Consider the following 12285-nt stretch of genomic DNA (forward strand, 5'->3'; position numbering starts at 1 on the left):
CACATCTAACAAAAAGAGGGAAAAAAAATGGCAGTGTTTTGTTTATACTGTCATTTTTGGTCACGTTTCCTCACACTTCTAGACTTTGGAGCAGGAACTGAAGTCTGGTAGAGGATCATTTTTGTATGAGCTCTGAGTACTTTTCCAGTCATGTCACAGTCTGGCAAAATAAACCTTTGAAAATTGGCCTGAGATTTGCTAAAGTGCAACGGTTAAGTTCTAAAGGAGCTGCTTCTATTGAGTATGTTCTGATCCCTTAACAGGTTGCTCTGACCTGACAGCATGTGAACAGTAATTGATCACATTTGCAACAGCCCATGGATTTGAGACAGGTCTGTCCAGTTTTGGCTCTGAAACCACTTTGCCTGGAACTCATCTGCCACTCTCACCTGCCAGAGTCTGTTTTTCCTGAGGTCTAAACCATTCCTCATAGCATTTATGCATATGAAATGTTGTGCCAAGGGACAACAGCTGGAAGAAAAAAGCAAAAGCAAAACCAAAGAAACAAAAAAGAGGAGACAGCAGAAAGTCTGGCATGTAGACAATCAGAAGATGCAGAAGAAGAAGAAACCACTTTCAAGGTACAGACAAAAAAGTCTCTAGGACTCAATGCTAGGAAAGATGGGATGAGACATGGCCCAAAGGGAAGACAAGACTAGCAGGAGTAAGGATGAGAAACAGGAATTTTGACTTGTTAGATTAGTAGAGGAGATGTGACAGAAGGACAGGCTAAAAGGAACACGAGTCTGTGTTCTTGCTCTAAGTACTCCACTCTGATCATTCTGCCATTTCTTTCCTGTAAAATATTTGAATATGCACACCTTTAATAGCACTCTTTTTTGTACACTATGCACAGAATATTTCTGAAAGCACAAAGATACAATGCAGTCTTAAAAGACATTACTGGCATTATTGTAACAATATCAGTATTCAGTATCCGCCACACAGCATGTTACGGTGACATTTACCTCTTTAAAAGCTTAGCTTAATTCACCATGCAAGAACCAAAACCATCACTATTTTCAAAACTCTGAAACAAATATATATGGTCCTATTCTTCCCAGTACCTTCTTTATAAAAATAATGCATACTCAAAGAAAAATTCACGAAGCAATCAAGTTACTTTTTATGTAGACTGAAATGAAAATAAAGTAAATGTTGCTTTCACTTTCTAATACATCGGAAATACTCACAAGCTACAGGAATAAAGGCATAAGAATATAAACAGGTGTTTTCATGTAGTACATCTCTGAAACACTACCCACAGAAAGGCTTAACAACAATCCTGGAACGACCTGAGTACATTAGGCTGAATGCTTGCTTCCAGCGCACACTGGTGAGAGCCGGTCAAAGAGAACATTTACAGAGATTAAAGGCAAGAAGGTGTGTGAATATGCCCAAAGAAAAAAGCTTTTGTATAACCAGGAAAAATGTTTGTGGAGTATCTCTATAGTAATTTTCTTCTTTGTTTGAACTTACATTCAGTGTAGGTATTTAAGCAGGAGACTGCCACATTTCCAAAATCCAATGTGGCAGTTTTCTGCTCAAAGAGACTCTCTCATCTACAGAGTTAATTTCATTTTTCACTGTGTCTACGACCCAGTGCTCTTTGTGTGAGCAGGCAGAAGATTTCTACTCCTCTTCTTTTGTAAGGTTTTTATAGGATTATGATCATTATATTAAACACAAGGGTTTCAATTATAATCATGTATCCATCATCTTCAAGAGTAATTGGGTGATTCCATCCAAATATTTATCCAGAATCAGCTGAACAAACAAAACAGAACAGTCTAATAAACCGAGGAAATCTCTTTATGGACTTTGGTATTTGATTATCACTATTTATTAATACAAATTTAGACATAATTATACAAAACAGAAGGGTTTTTGCTTATGAAGCAGAGTCTGTAAAGATGGGACAGTGGCAACAAATAAGCTCTAAAAGGAAAATAGGAGGCAGGTCGAGTCAAGCATCATTCCACATTCCTAGCTACAAGAAGCAATGCTTTAAAATGAAGCTCCACACAGAACTTTGAAGACATCTAATGGTGACTCTGAGAACAGCTATTTAAAAAGCACTGTTTTTCCCAGCTTGTTAAAGATGTACAGACTAAGTGAAAAAAAAGATTAAAAATAAATTTACATCATACTTCATCCAAATATTAATACAATGGCAACCCTCAGCTCACCTCCGAGAGCAGCAAAACTTGGATCAACATGTAAAGGATTCCAGTCCCCACTTAGCCGATATAAGGCAGCCTGCAGAAACAGAGAAAAAAAAATGGGAGGCTAGCTGTGTTTGGCAGAAATGAACAGAAGCCACTCAAAAACTTATGACAAATTAACCAACTTATCACAATCTATTTGACTAGTCCTTAGATAGCATATTCTACAAAAAGCAGGTAAAACAGAAATTAAATGTTATTGTGCAGACAAACTGCCAAAGCTCCAAGGAAATGTGCCAAGATACATAAAGTAATACAACTGCTTAATGGGAGGAAAAAACAACCTACTGTGCTGACATACAGATCCAGCTTCAATAAAAGTTGGCAACAGTGAAGTAACGCATTTTCTAGAATTTGTTCATAGGTTCTTTAGCTTGAAGCGTAATTTTAAAGAGTCTTCTCCCATGACAGATTCATCCATATTTAAAAAAAAAAATTACATATGGAAACTTCTTTTTTTTTAAACACACACACACACTCTAACATGCTTTTTCAACATTTGATTCATCTTACAGTGATCAGAAAGTTTTTTATCCTTCTAAGAGTAACATGATTGACTAATTGGGATAAACTCTTAGTAGCTTCAGGCATAGCTGGTCTCAATATTAAAAACAAACAAACAAAACCCCAAAGTAACATGCCAAGTTTTCTAGAAGACTTTTGCTTCACATTAAATATTCTCTTTCACTAGCAAACAGTAGAGAAACACAGATTTAGCCTATTGATATACTATGAATGTGAAAAAAACCTGAGAAATTATACAGAATATGGCCACCGCACTTCAGTTTTCTGTCTCTGTGTGGCCTAGGCGTTTTCATTACCAAATCTTGTATTTACTGTACATGTACAGCAGCCAGCAGTCCACAATACAAGACCAACTTGTGCTTCTTTCTGAACTAAAAACTTATTCCCAGGTCATCACATTCCATTGAAATTGACTAAATTATTTGTGGAGTACTCTCTAGTACGACACTCCCAAAAGTACAGAGAAAATCAGTACAGATTTCAAGAATTTAGTAGTATATGATATATATATATATATGATATATACATATAAAAATGGAACATGAATTTAATTGAAAAGAGCTTCTAAATTTTAATTGAGCACATTATTGGCCTTTGGAACCCCTTATCACTAAACATCTTCTCCCAGCATTTTAGACTAGGATTGTGAAAAATCGTATGTGTTTATCCAAATGATAGTAAACTGCACTGAATTCTGTCAGCAGGAAAGAAGCTAACAGATTTTTCAAAAGGAAGACAAAAGAAGAAAGATTCCCCAAAGGAAGTATATTTTCTGATATAATATTCAGGTCAATTTCTTCAAGTATATACAGCTTTCACATTAAGCTCTAATTCTCTCTTACTTGTTCTGGTAGCCTTCACTAATACAGCAAATGTTTTGTATCTCAGTTATGGTGGAATGTAGAAGAGCCGGTGACTGCTTTTGTGTGTGAGAGTTGGAAATATGCACTAAAACCAGCAAGAATAAAATCCTAAACTGCAGCACAGCTTAAGCACTCAAATCTTAGAAATGCAAGAACTAAGCTAATACTTCTTCATGGCTGCTTACATTGTTGTTTACTCTTTTTGAAACAGTCTTCCTTTTGAAAACAAAGATGTATCACTAAGTATCACTGGATCTGAAATTTTTAACTGTAATTCTACTTTCTCCCAAAACATATATTTATTAAAACTTTTTTTTAAAAATTATCTTCTAATTGATCCTATAAATTCTTAGAAAAGTAGTCAAGAGTGGAAATTTCCTAGTAATGTAAGACTACAGTTCAGATGGGTCCGAGTTTTACCTTCCAAAATGGACAAAGGAGAGGGTAAATCCTTTGCTGAAGGAATAAGTAACCTGAAATTAATCTTACAGCATCACCAAGAACTAGAAATAGCTACAGTATCTCACTTGGTGAGAAGAATAAAGTCATGATCTTCTGAAGGCAGTATCCTCCAGTGCCAGGACTCTTCAGTTAGCAATCTACGAGCCAAATCAAGTCCAAAAGAGCAAACCAAATGGACTGCCAAGTGATCCTGTGCCACAAAGGCCATGCTATAGGGGCCACCCAAGAAGTGTGTGGTGAAACACATAGCTGAGGTTGGTTGAGGGTGCCTGGTTGCGGGGTGGAACATGAAAGCAAACTCAGGTAGTATAAAAACTGACACTCCACTACACCACTAAGGCAGCTGGAGTGAAGCGATGAGTGGGAAGAGACAGCTGGAAATGGGCTAACAATTACCATCCACGGAGGCACCTGCTCCCTTCATTTACCATTCTCTCTTATCTCAATTCTCACACAAATTGAAGAAAAATGGGGAACTAAGAGTGCCACTGCACTCCCTTTTGCACACATAAAAAAACTCATAGCAGCAGGGGTTCAGAGCAGAAGACACACATGCTGCTATTCTGACTCACTGTGTCTTCACTTGCACCCACTCTTCCCCTGAGCAGTTGTTAAAACTCTGTTTCCACTGTCAAAAGGTAGAGATGAGCTAGATGTGCCACTAGCTTCTTTGCTAAGACCTGTCTCAGGCCTTAATACCACCAATATCAAAGTTATAACACTATGAAAGAGATTTTTAGTGAGGAAAAGACCCTTAGTTCCTTTTTTAAAAGAAAAAAAACCTGACAATTTAAAGAGAGTTACTCTTGATAGACATCTACAAAGTAGAGGATCATCCTTCATGACTGAAGTTTTCTTTCAAGAGAGTCTCAAATCTAACAGCAAATCGCCAGTCTTGAGAACTAGAAAATAAAAATTGCCAGATGTGAAATAATTAAATAATAAAATTACTTTTTAACTAAATTAAAATTCTATGGTCTCATTTTCATTATTCCATTAATTTGAATTTTTACAAAAGATGGCAGGAGGCTATTTTAACGAAGGAGCTTTAATAAATTTTAATTAAAAGTAAATAACATTCAGTTGTATCACTGGAAAATTATATTTATGTATTATTAAAAGAGACAAATTTCTGTTTTAAGCTCAAATTTCAACTACAGTGGCACTAGTCACAGCTAGACAACACATAGGCTGAACTGAATAAAACAGTTAAACAGCAGGTTATTTCAGATTCAGTGCAGCCAAGTAGGGTCTGCCAACAAACTTCATTTACCACAGTCTTTGGTATTACTTCATTATATAAATTACACTCCATGTGAGAATATAGTTGTTTTAAAGCCTTGTTGGTTCTACTTTATATATTCCTCAAATAATGACATTTCCTGAAGTCCTGAGTGATAGCATTAAAAAAATTAATTAAAAAAACCCCAAAAAACAAAGAAGTGATGCATCCTTGGAGAATGACAAGAGTCAATCGATGCGGGGCACTAGATTGAAGTTACTCATAATATGGTTGGATTGTTCTCCAATTAATAACACAAACTGTCAAGTCTCATTTCCTAACAATTTAGGAGTTCTGCCAGACCACAAAGAAAAGGCGATATCCAACCTGTCTATGCCAATTTTTCAGTCTTGCCTGCAGACTGCAATAAAGGTCAGTGGTTAAGCTAAGGAAAAAGGAAGTCAACTATCCATATATTTTCCCTTTTAACTGAGGGGAAAAAGAGCTCTGCCCAAGAGCTTATTTTACCAGGTACATCCTTATGTATGTATACATGTAGATATATGTGTGTACACATATGTACGTATAATTTACCTAGCAGCTTATTTAAGTAAATACAAGCAGTCAAGTAATCTCTTGAAGAAAAACAGCCACAAATCTCATCTATACAATGCAAATTGGAGCTCATTGAAATAAGAACAATGAATGTTTCCAGTTAAACTGGCAGTGCTGATGCTTCAAGGGCTCAAATTTAGCACTGTACTTAAATAATTCACTGTAGTTAAAATTAAGCAGCTACCCTTTGACTGTCTGAGATCCCCATTTGCCATATCCTCTTTAATTAGTTATCTCTGTAAGGGTAAGGAGAGATATTAAGAAAGAGGAATTGGTAGAAACCAATACATACAAAGATAAAAGGGTTTATTGTTTCTCCACATAACCAACTATTTTTTTCCAAGTAGGTGTAGGTGGAAAATAAACAAAATAGCTTAAGTTGCTCATAATAGTTTCCAATGCCTAAACATATTTTGTGGAAATCTGGATCACACATGATTCTATTTTCTAACAAGACTGAAATTAAGAAATAAGTATGGTTTCCTGGACGGACTACCTTACATTTGCAATTACATGCTCTCAGTGGTCTGGACTATCCAAACACTACCTTATTCCCTACATATCTTTGACTCCCTCAACAGTAAGTATTACTAAAATGTTCAATTAAAACACCTTCACATACACAGCTACAAACAGGAATAGGTACAATGAATATGAAACAGCACAACATCTTTTCTCCTTCCTCACCACACATTATTCATGTCTTCACTGTTTATCCCTACCACATATTTCAAATTTAAAATCAACTTATATATTCTGGCACAGGCTTCACAGGTCATTAGCCATTTTCAGTAGCATGGCAAATGTACAAGAAGCCTTGCATTTAACAGTGTCCCCTCTGAAACAAAAAAAAAGCGACTTCGGTTTGGGGAACTTCAAACAGAATAAAAATTTTTATACGCTTTACTAAGACATGCACATATAATGGGAGGAAACAAACTCTTGGCAATGAAGAGCATCTTGTTTAAACAAAATGACTGCCAGGCTTGTACCTTTTCTTCTTTTATCATCTTACCACACAAAATTCTAGTATAATACAAGCTCTCAACAACTTTTCAAAACTGCCATGATTAGAAAACTATATTCTGATTTTCTCAACAGGAATAAACACACAGGGTGGTGCGGGGGTGGTGTATAAATCTTGAAATTACCATCATAACATGTAACAAAGTTTTAAAATAATTACTATTGCAAATGCTCATTTACTATACAATTTCAAGAGTTCTGAGAGTATCATCTCTGCATACTGAAATCTCTAGACAAATTAGGAAAGCATTATCAAATCCTCACCATGGCTTCAGATCCCTTTGTTTTGCTTCTACCATTCTTGGCTGTTAAAGAACTTTTTTTCAGCCATGCTTTCCATATCTGTGAACCTACCACAGAACTTCATTTTCTCTTTCATGATACAAATTATTTATGCTACAAACAGAATAAAAAAAAAAAAAAATCACCTGAGGCTCTCAGGAGGCTCTCTTGTGCTATTCTCTGAAGTTAATTTAAATTTACATGTTTCCAGGCAATGCTGTACTACAATCTGTACAGAGCAGGACACAAAAAACCCTCATTTCTCCTGTAACCATATTTTCCCTATCCATGCACATGTTTTCATCATCTTCTCTCTCACATGACTTTATTATGCATATTCGAAAAACATCCTTAACTCAGAACACTTACCTTTCTATAGCATTTTTCTTCTAATCTGTTTAAAATAAGCACAAAATTTCTCCAAGGAAACAAACCCAAGCTAGAAATAAATAACTTTTTCCCCATATGTTATCAATTACTTATTCTATCTACATATATGTTATCTAAAACCACAGAAAAATATTTACATATGCTTAAAACGAAAACACAAATGAAATCTGTGTAGAATAAAAGATGACTTTCCATCATAGGGAAGTAGCCATAGCCCGATTACACAGAAGCTTGCAAGGGTCCTATCACACCATCCTCCAAGTAAAGCATTGACTTATTGTACAGAACCTGTTAACAACAAGCAGAAAGCACTTTACAGTAAGTTTTAGTTTAATAATTCATTAGACTGTTAAATGTTTCCCATCAACCTCTTTCCTTCCAAGGTATCTTTTTAATGAGTTTTTACTGCAAAGTCCACTATTTTACAAGAAACTAGATTTGTGCATAATTGTCTTCACAATTGTTTTCAGTTACATTAAGAACTGCAGTTTTAGCTGAAGTTGACACAGTGAAAAACTAAATTCAGGTAGCTAGAGGACAGCAGTATGAGCAAAAGAACTGCAGCACCGAGAATGACTCAGGAAGGGAAGGACACTCCTGCAGTCTTAGTCATAGGATGCTGATAATACCACTTGAAACATGGCAGGTGCCAATTATTTTCCCCTCTTTCAGAGAAAACAAAAGAGAACTGTATTGTAGAAAAAAACCTAACCACTGAAAAGCAGCAATTTCTTCACACCTTGTCAATGTTTGATATATACCTGGAACAGAAGGCTTTACATAGCTGGTATATTTTCCTACTAGAAATCCTACCAGATTAGTCTAGGTGTGAATTTACCAAATCTCTCTAAAAATCTCTGAATGCGTAAAGAACCATATTCTCTAAACTGGCTTTTTTTAATGCTGCTCAGTGTATCACATTCTCAAAAATCACCATCGGATGCTATACGCCACTTCTTTAAACACGCTCTGTACAATTAAAATGTCTCAAACATTTATAAACATCTTACTTTACAGACTGGACACTATAAGATAGCAGAAAAGGTCATAACTATCAGCAGCACAAACCAATTCTGGCTTTCCAGTTTAACCTTTGAGGGGGAAATTCTTCAAAGTGCATCACCTTTTCCAAGTATACTGTACAAATTCAGAACAGAGCTCCTCTGAATTTCAGTTTCAGCCTGTGACACTCCCAAATTTCATCTTCCAAATTCCATCATCTCATCCTCTCATATCAGATACTGATTAAGCAGCACCCATAGACCATAAGAATTCTATGGACAAAGCAAAGAAAATCCCATTGTCAAAAAACTGCATCTCCAACCGGTCACTAACCATGAGATCATCTTCCTTTCATTACTCTTTCTCAGAACACAACTTCCTGCAACAAATAATAAGGAAAAGTTACTTCCTACGCTATCTACTACTTCCTACTCATGCCTAGAGTCCTCTCCTTGCCTGTCAAAGGAGATCTTGAAGGAGACTGAACACTCCATTTATGCCTGCATGACTGAAAACTGTATTATAAAGCACTGTATACAAAGGGGATTAACACTATGAACAAAGCAAGCTTTATTTGAAATTTTTATCTTTTTAGACTCTGTAACATTTAAAACATTATTGTAGTTTTGCAAATGGAAGCAACTTAAAAATGATAGGATATCAAAAAGCTGTTCTTCCAGCAGACCAGTACCAGTCTCAGTTTCATCATCTCTACCAAGGAATTTAAAAACACTTGAAAGCCAGGACGTCCAATTTTGCTGACTCTAGAAACCACAGAGGAGAATTACCTTGTGCTTGAGACACTCAAGTTGCATGGAAAAGTAGCTCTGGCAGAAATTCACACGGATAGCTCACATGACACTGCTTTGCAGAGGCTTACATGTGCACAGCTGGTCCCAAAGCATGGTAGCCTGAGACACCATATTTAAAAAAAAAAAAAAAAAAAAAAAAAAAAAAAAAAAAAATCTATCTAAATGGTCTTTTCTACCTCTTTGTCATGTCTATTTCTTTCTATCAATTAAAGTAACAAATACTCAGAGTCAGAATTTACAGCAGGAGAATGCTTTGTATGTTACAGTTGAAAGCAAAAAGAATTTTTCAACTGCCAACCATTTCTTAAAATCATTAGCCATTTTACTGAAATGAGCTGGCATTAACAAAAACTTGGAAATCCTGCAAACTCCACATGTAACAGCTTTAGGTTTTCTATATAGGCCAACAAGAGAGGTAGCTTTCAGAAGAAAGTGGGAGGAAACACAGAACAGTAAAACTGAAACAACTTCCTGAAAAATTCCATTCTATGGGCTACTGTTATAATGTTTATTTATTGTCACAACATTGTGTATTCTGAATATTAATTCTGATATTTGAAGACAGAGAACAGCTTATTTCTTGGGAGGCAACCTGCACAGTATCAGAACATTGTGAGTTTTTCCCACAAGCAAACAACAAAAACCCCCACAAATAGCCCCCAACAAACTCAAGACCCCATATTTGCTTCTTTTTTTAAAAGTGACCTGCATCACTTGGACATCATGCACTTTAAATACCTACTGCTGCTCATTTTGTGTGTCATCAGAAAATGAATTCTGAAGAAATCAACACACTTGGGAAGGAAGTGAGAAGAAAACTCTACAGAGAAAATCCTCCAGAGATACAGGTCATTCACTACCTGGGACTCTTAATTGCATTAGGAACCATTCAGCAAAATCTGTTTGATTAATTTAAGGCCCTAGTTTGAAAACCAGCAGGACAAGCGTAGCTTGGTGATACTGAAGCTATGTAACTACATTAAACATTCCCTACAGGGTTGAAATTGAATGATTCATTTCTTGCTAAACGGCTAATAGTCAAATGCCCTCTAGACTTCTTGATCTTCTGTCAGAAGGTCTATTCAAAAGATTTATGGCAGTATATCTGGTAAAGCATAGCTCAGGTTACAGAGAGAGAACAAGCTAGAAAAATAGCACAGCACATGCACATCTCTACAGGGCAAGATGGAAGAAATGTCATCTAGTTCTTTAGAGAAAAATTCACAAGCGCACAGAAATATTTTATGTCTTTCTTCAGCAGGATGCAAATTCTAAGCCTTAAAGCCTTTTAGAAGGTCAGATACTTCTAAATTTTTCTTAGCCATTTTTCACCTTTAAGCAGCTTACATCATGGTACTGCAACTCATTCATAAGCACTGGTTGGTGTTTAAAGAACTTCTCAAAAATGGGTATAGATTTGAAAGGGATAAACATTTATTATACTACCTACTATTAGTCTTTGATACCACTAACCAAAAGGATTAATTTGTTCTGTCATGGGTCAACGACATAACACAATCATTTTTCAATAAACTGTAGGTGCCTGTACCCTCCATTCTGCTGAACACATGGTGATCAGCAAAAACAGCTATTAGCCCTCTGTTCCCAGTATCCTCTTCACTAAGCAGTGCTTCCCCCTTGTCTGAAAAAATGTAAAAGCCATTCTTCCTCTTGGAAAACAAAAACCAACAACGTAGTTGTGTTAGAACTGAATATAACTTTGAAGATAAGCACAATCATTGACTTCAGTGAAAGACAGGAGTCATCCCTGTGAACATTTTTAAAATATGCATGATGGTCTGCTTACCAGGAAGTTTATTACATGGTCATACTGTGAAAAGTTAAGGAGGGAAAATACAAACTATGAAGAACGGTTTAGCCACATAATCATGGTAACACAAAAAAACCAAATATCACAACTATCATTGGAAATTAATACAGTTCAAGCTGTATTATGCCATCTGCAAAATGACTCTTTCAGTCTGTCTCATACTCTATACTAATTCAATAGCTGAATGGCAACAGTCATTCCTGCCAACACCTTTTTCATTTAAACATTAAGAAAAAAAAAATTCAGACTTTGATGCAATTTGTGTGCCAGCTTCCATTTTCAAAAAGGATTTTAGACAGTTACGTGTCATTCCACAGACGCATAAATGTAAAATCTTGATAACATTTCCACAAGCTGTCCTTCACATGAAAGTTATGTATTCCTCTCCATAAAGTTCCCAAGTTCTACACATCTCCTTCCCCTCCTGTACGCAGGCATCATCACTTAAGCACAGATGCTACCGAATAATTTGGCAGATAAGCCCTCTTGAGATTCTCAAAGTCCACTGGCTGTGGTTCCTCCAAGATCTAATTAGATAGGAATTCTCTTTATATACCTACCTGTCAGAGTAGATCTTAAAATAAAAAAAAACCTGTGGTGGCTACTCTGTGCCACTTCCTTTCTTTCCAAAAATCAATTTTGCAGCAGCAAAATCTCCCAACTTCTGCATTACAGAGTTACTACCACCTTCTTTTTTTTAATGAACTTCGCATTTTCTATACAGACACAATTCCAGACATAAGAGTTTAAGGCTCAGAAATAAGATTACTGTATGAACAAGGGGATCAATAAGAGGTTCAATAAGACCAAGTGCAAGGTCCTACACTTGCGTCAGGGCAACTACCAGTATCAATACAGGCTGGGGGATGAAGGGATTGAGTGCAGCCCTAATGAGAAAGACTTGGGGGTACTGGTGGATGAAAAGCTGGACATGAGCCCTCAATGCGCACTCACAACTGAGAAAGTTTCAATTTTATCCTCAGCTGAATCAAAAAGAAGTGTACTCCCCACCTGGAGTACTGCATTCAGC

At 36.2% G+C, this 12285-nt stretch overlaps 1 protein-coding gene across 1 annotated transcript in view; it reads right to left on the bottom strand.

Annotated features, from left to right (window-relative positions):
- Window positions 1-12285, bottom strand: part of HSD17B4 (hydroxysteroid 17-beta dehydrogenase 4) — a 67328-nt gene that overhangs the window by 17067 nt on the left and 37976 nt on the right. The window contains exon 18 of the mRNA XM_086769839.1: window positions 2190-2259. Within this exon, the coding sequence (XP_086625965.1) occupies window positions 2190-2259 (70 nt within the window). The remainder of the gene's footprint in view (window positions 1-2189; window positions 2260-12285) is intronic.

The sequence above is a fragment of the Chlamydotis macqueenii genome, chromosome Z, assembly GCF_036417535.1.
Source record: "Chlamydotis macqueenii isolate bChlMac1 chromosome Z, bChlMac1.mat, whole genome shotgun sequence".
NCBI lineage: Eukaryota > Metazoa > Chordata > Aves > Otidiformes > Otididae > Chlamydotis > Chlamydotis macqueenii.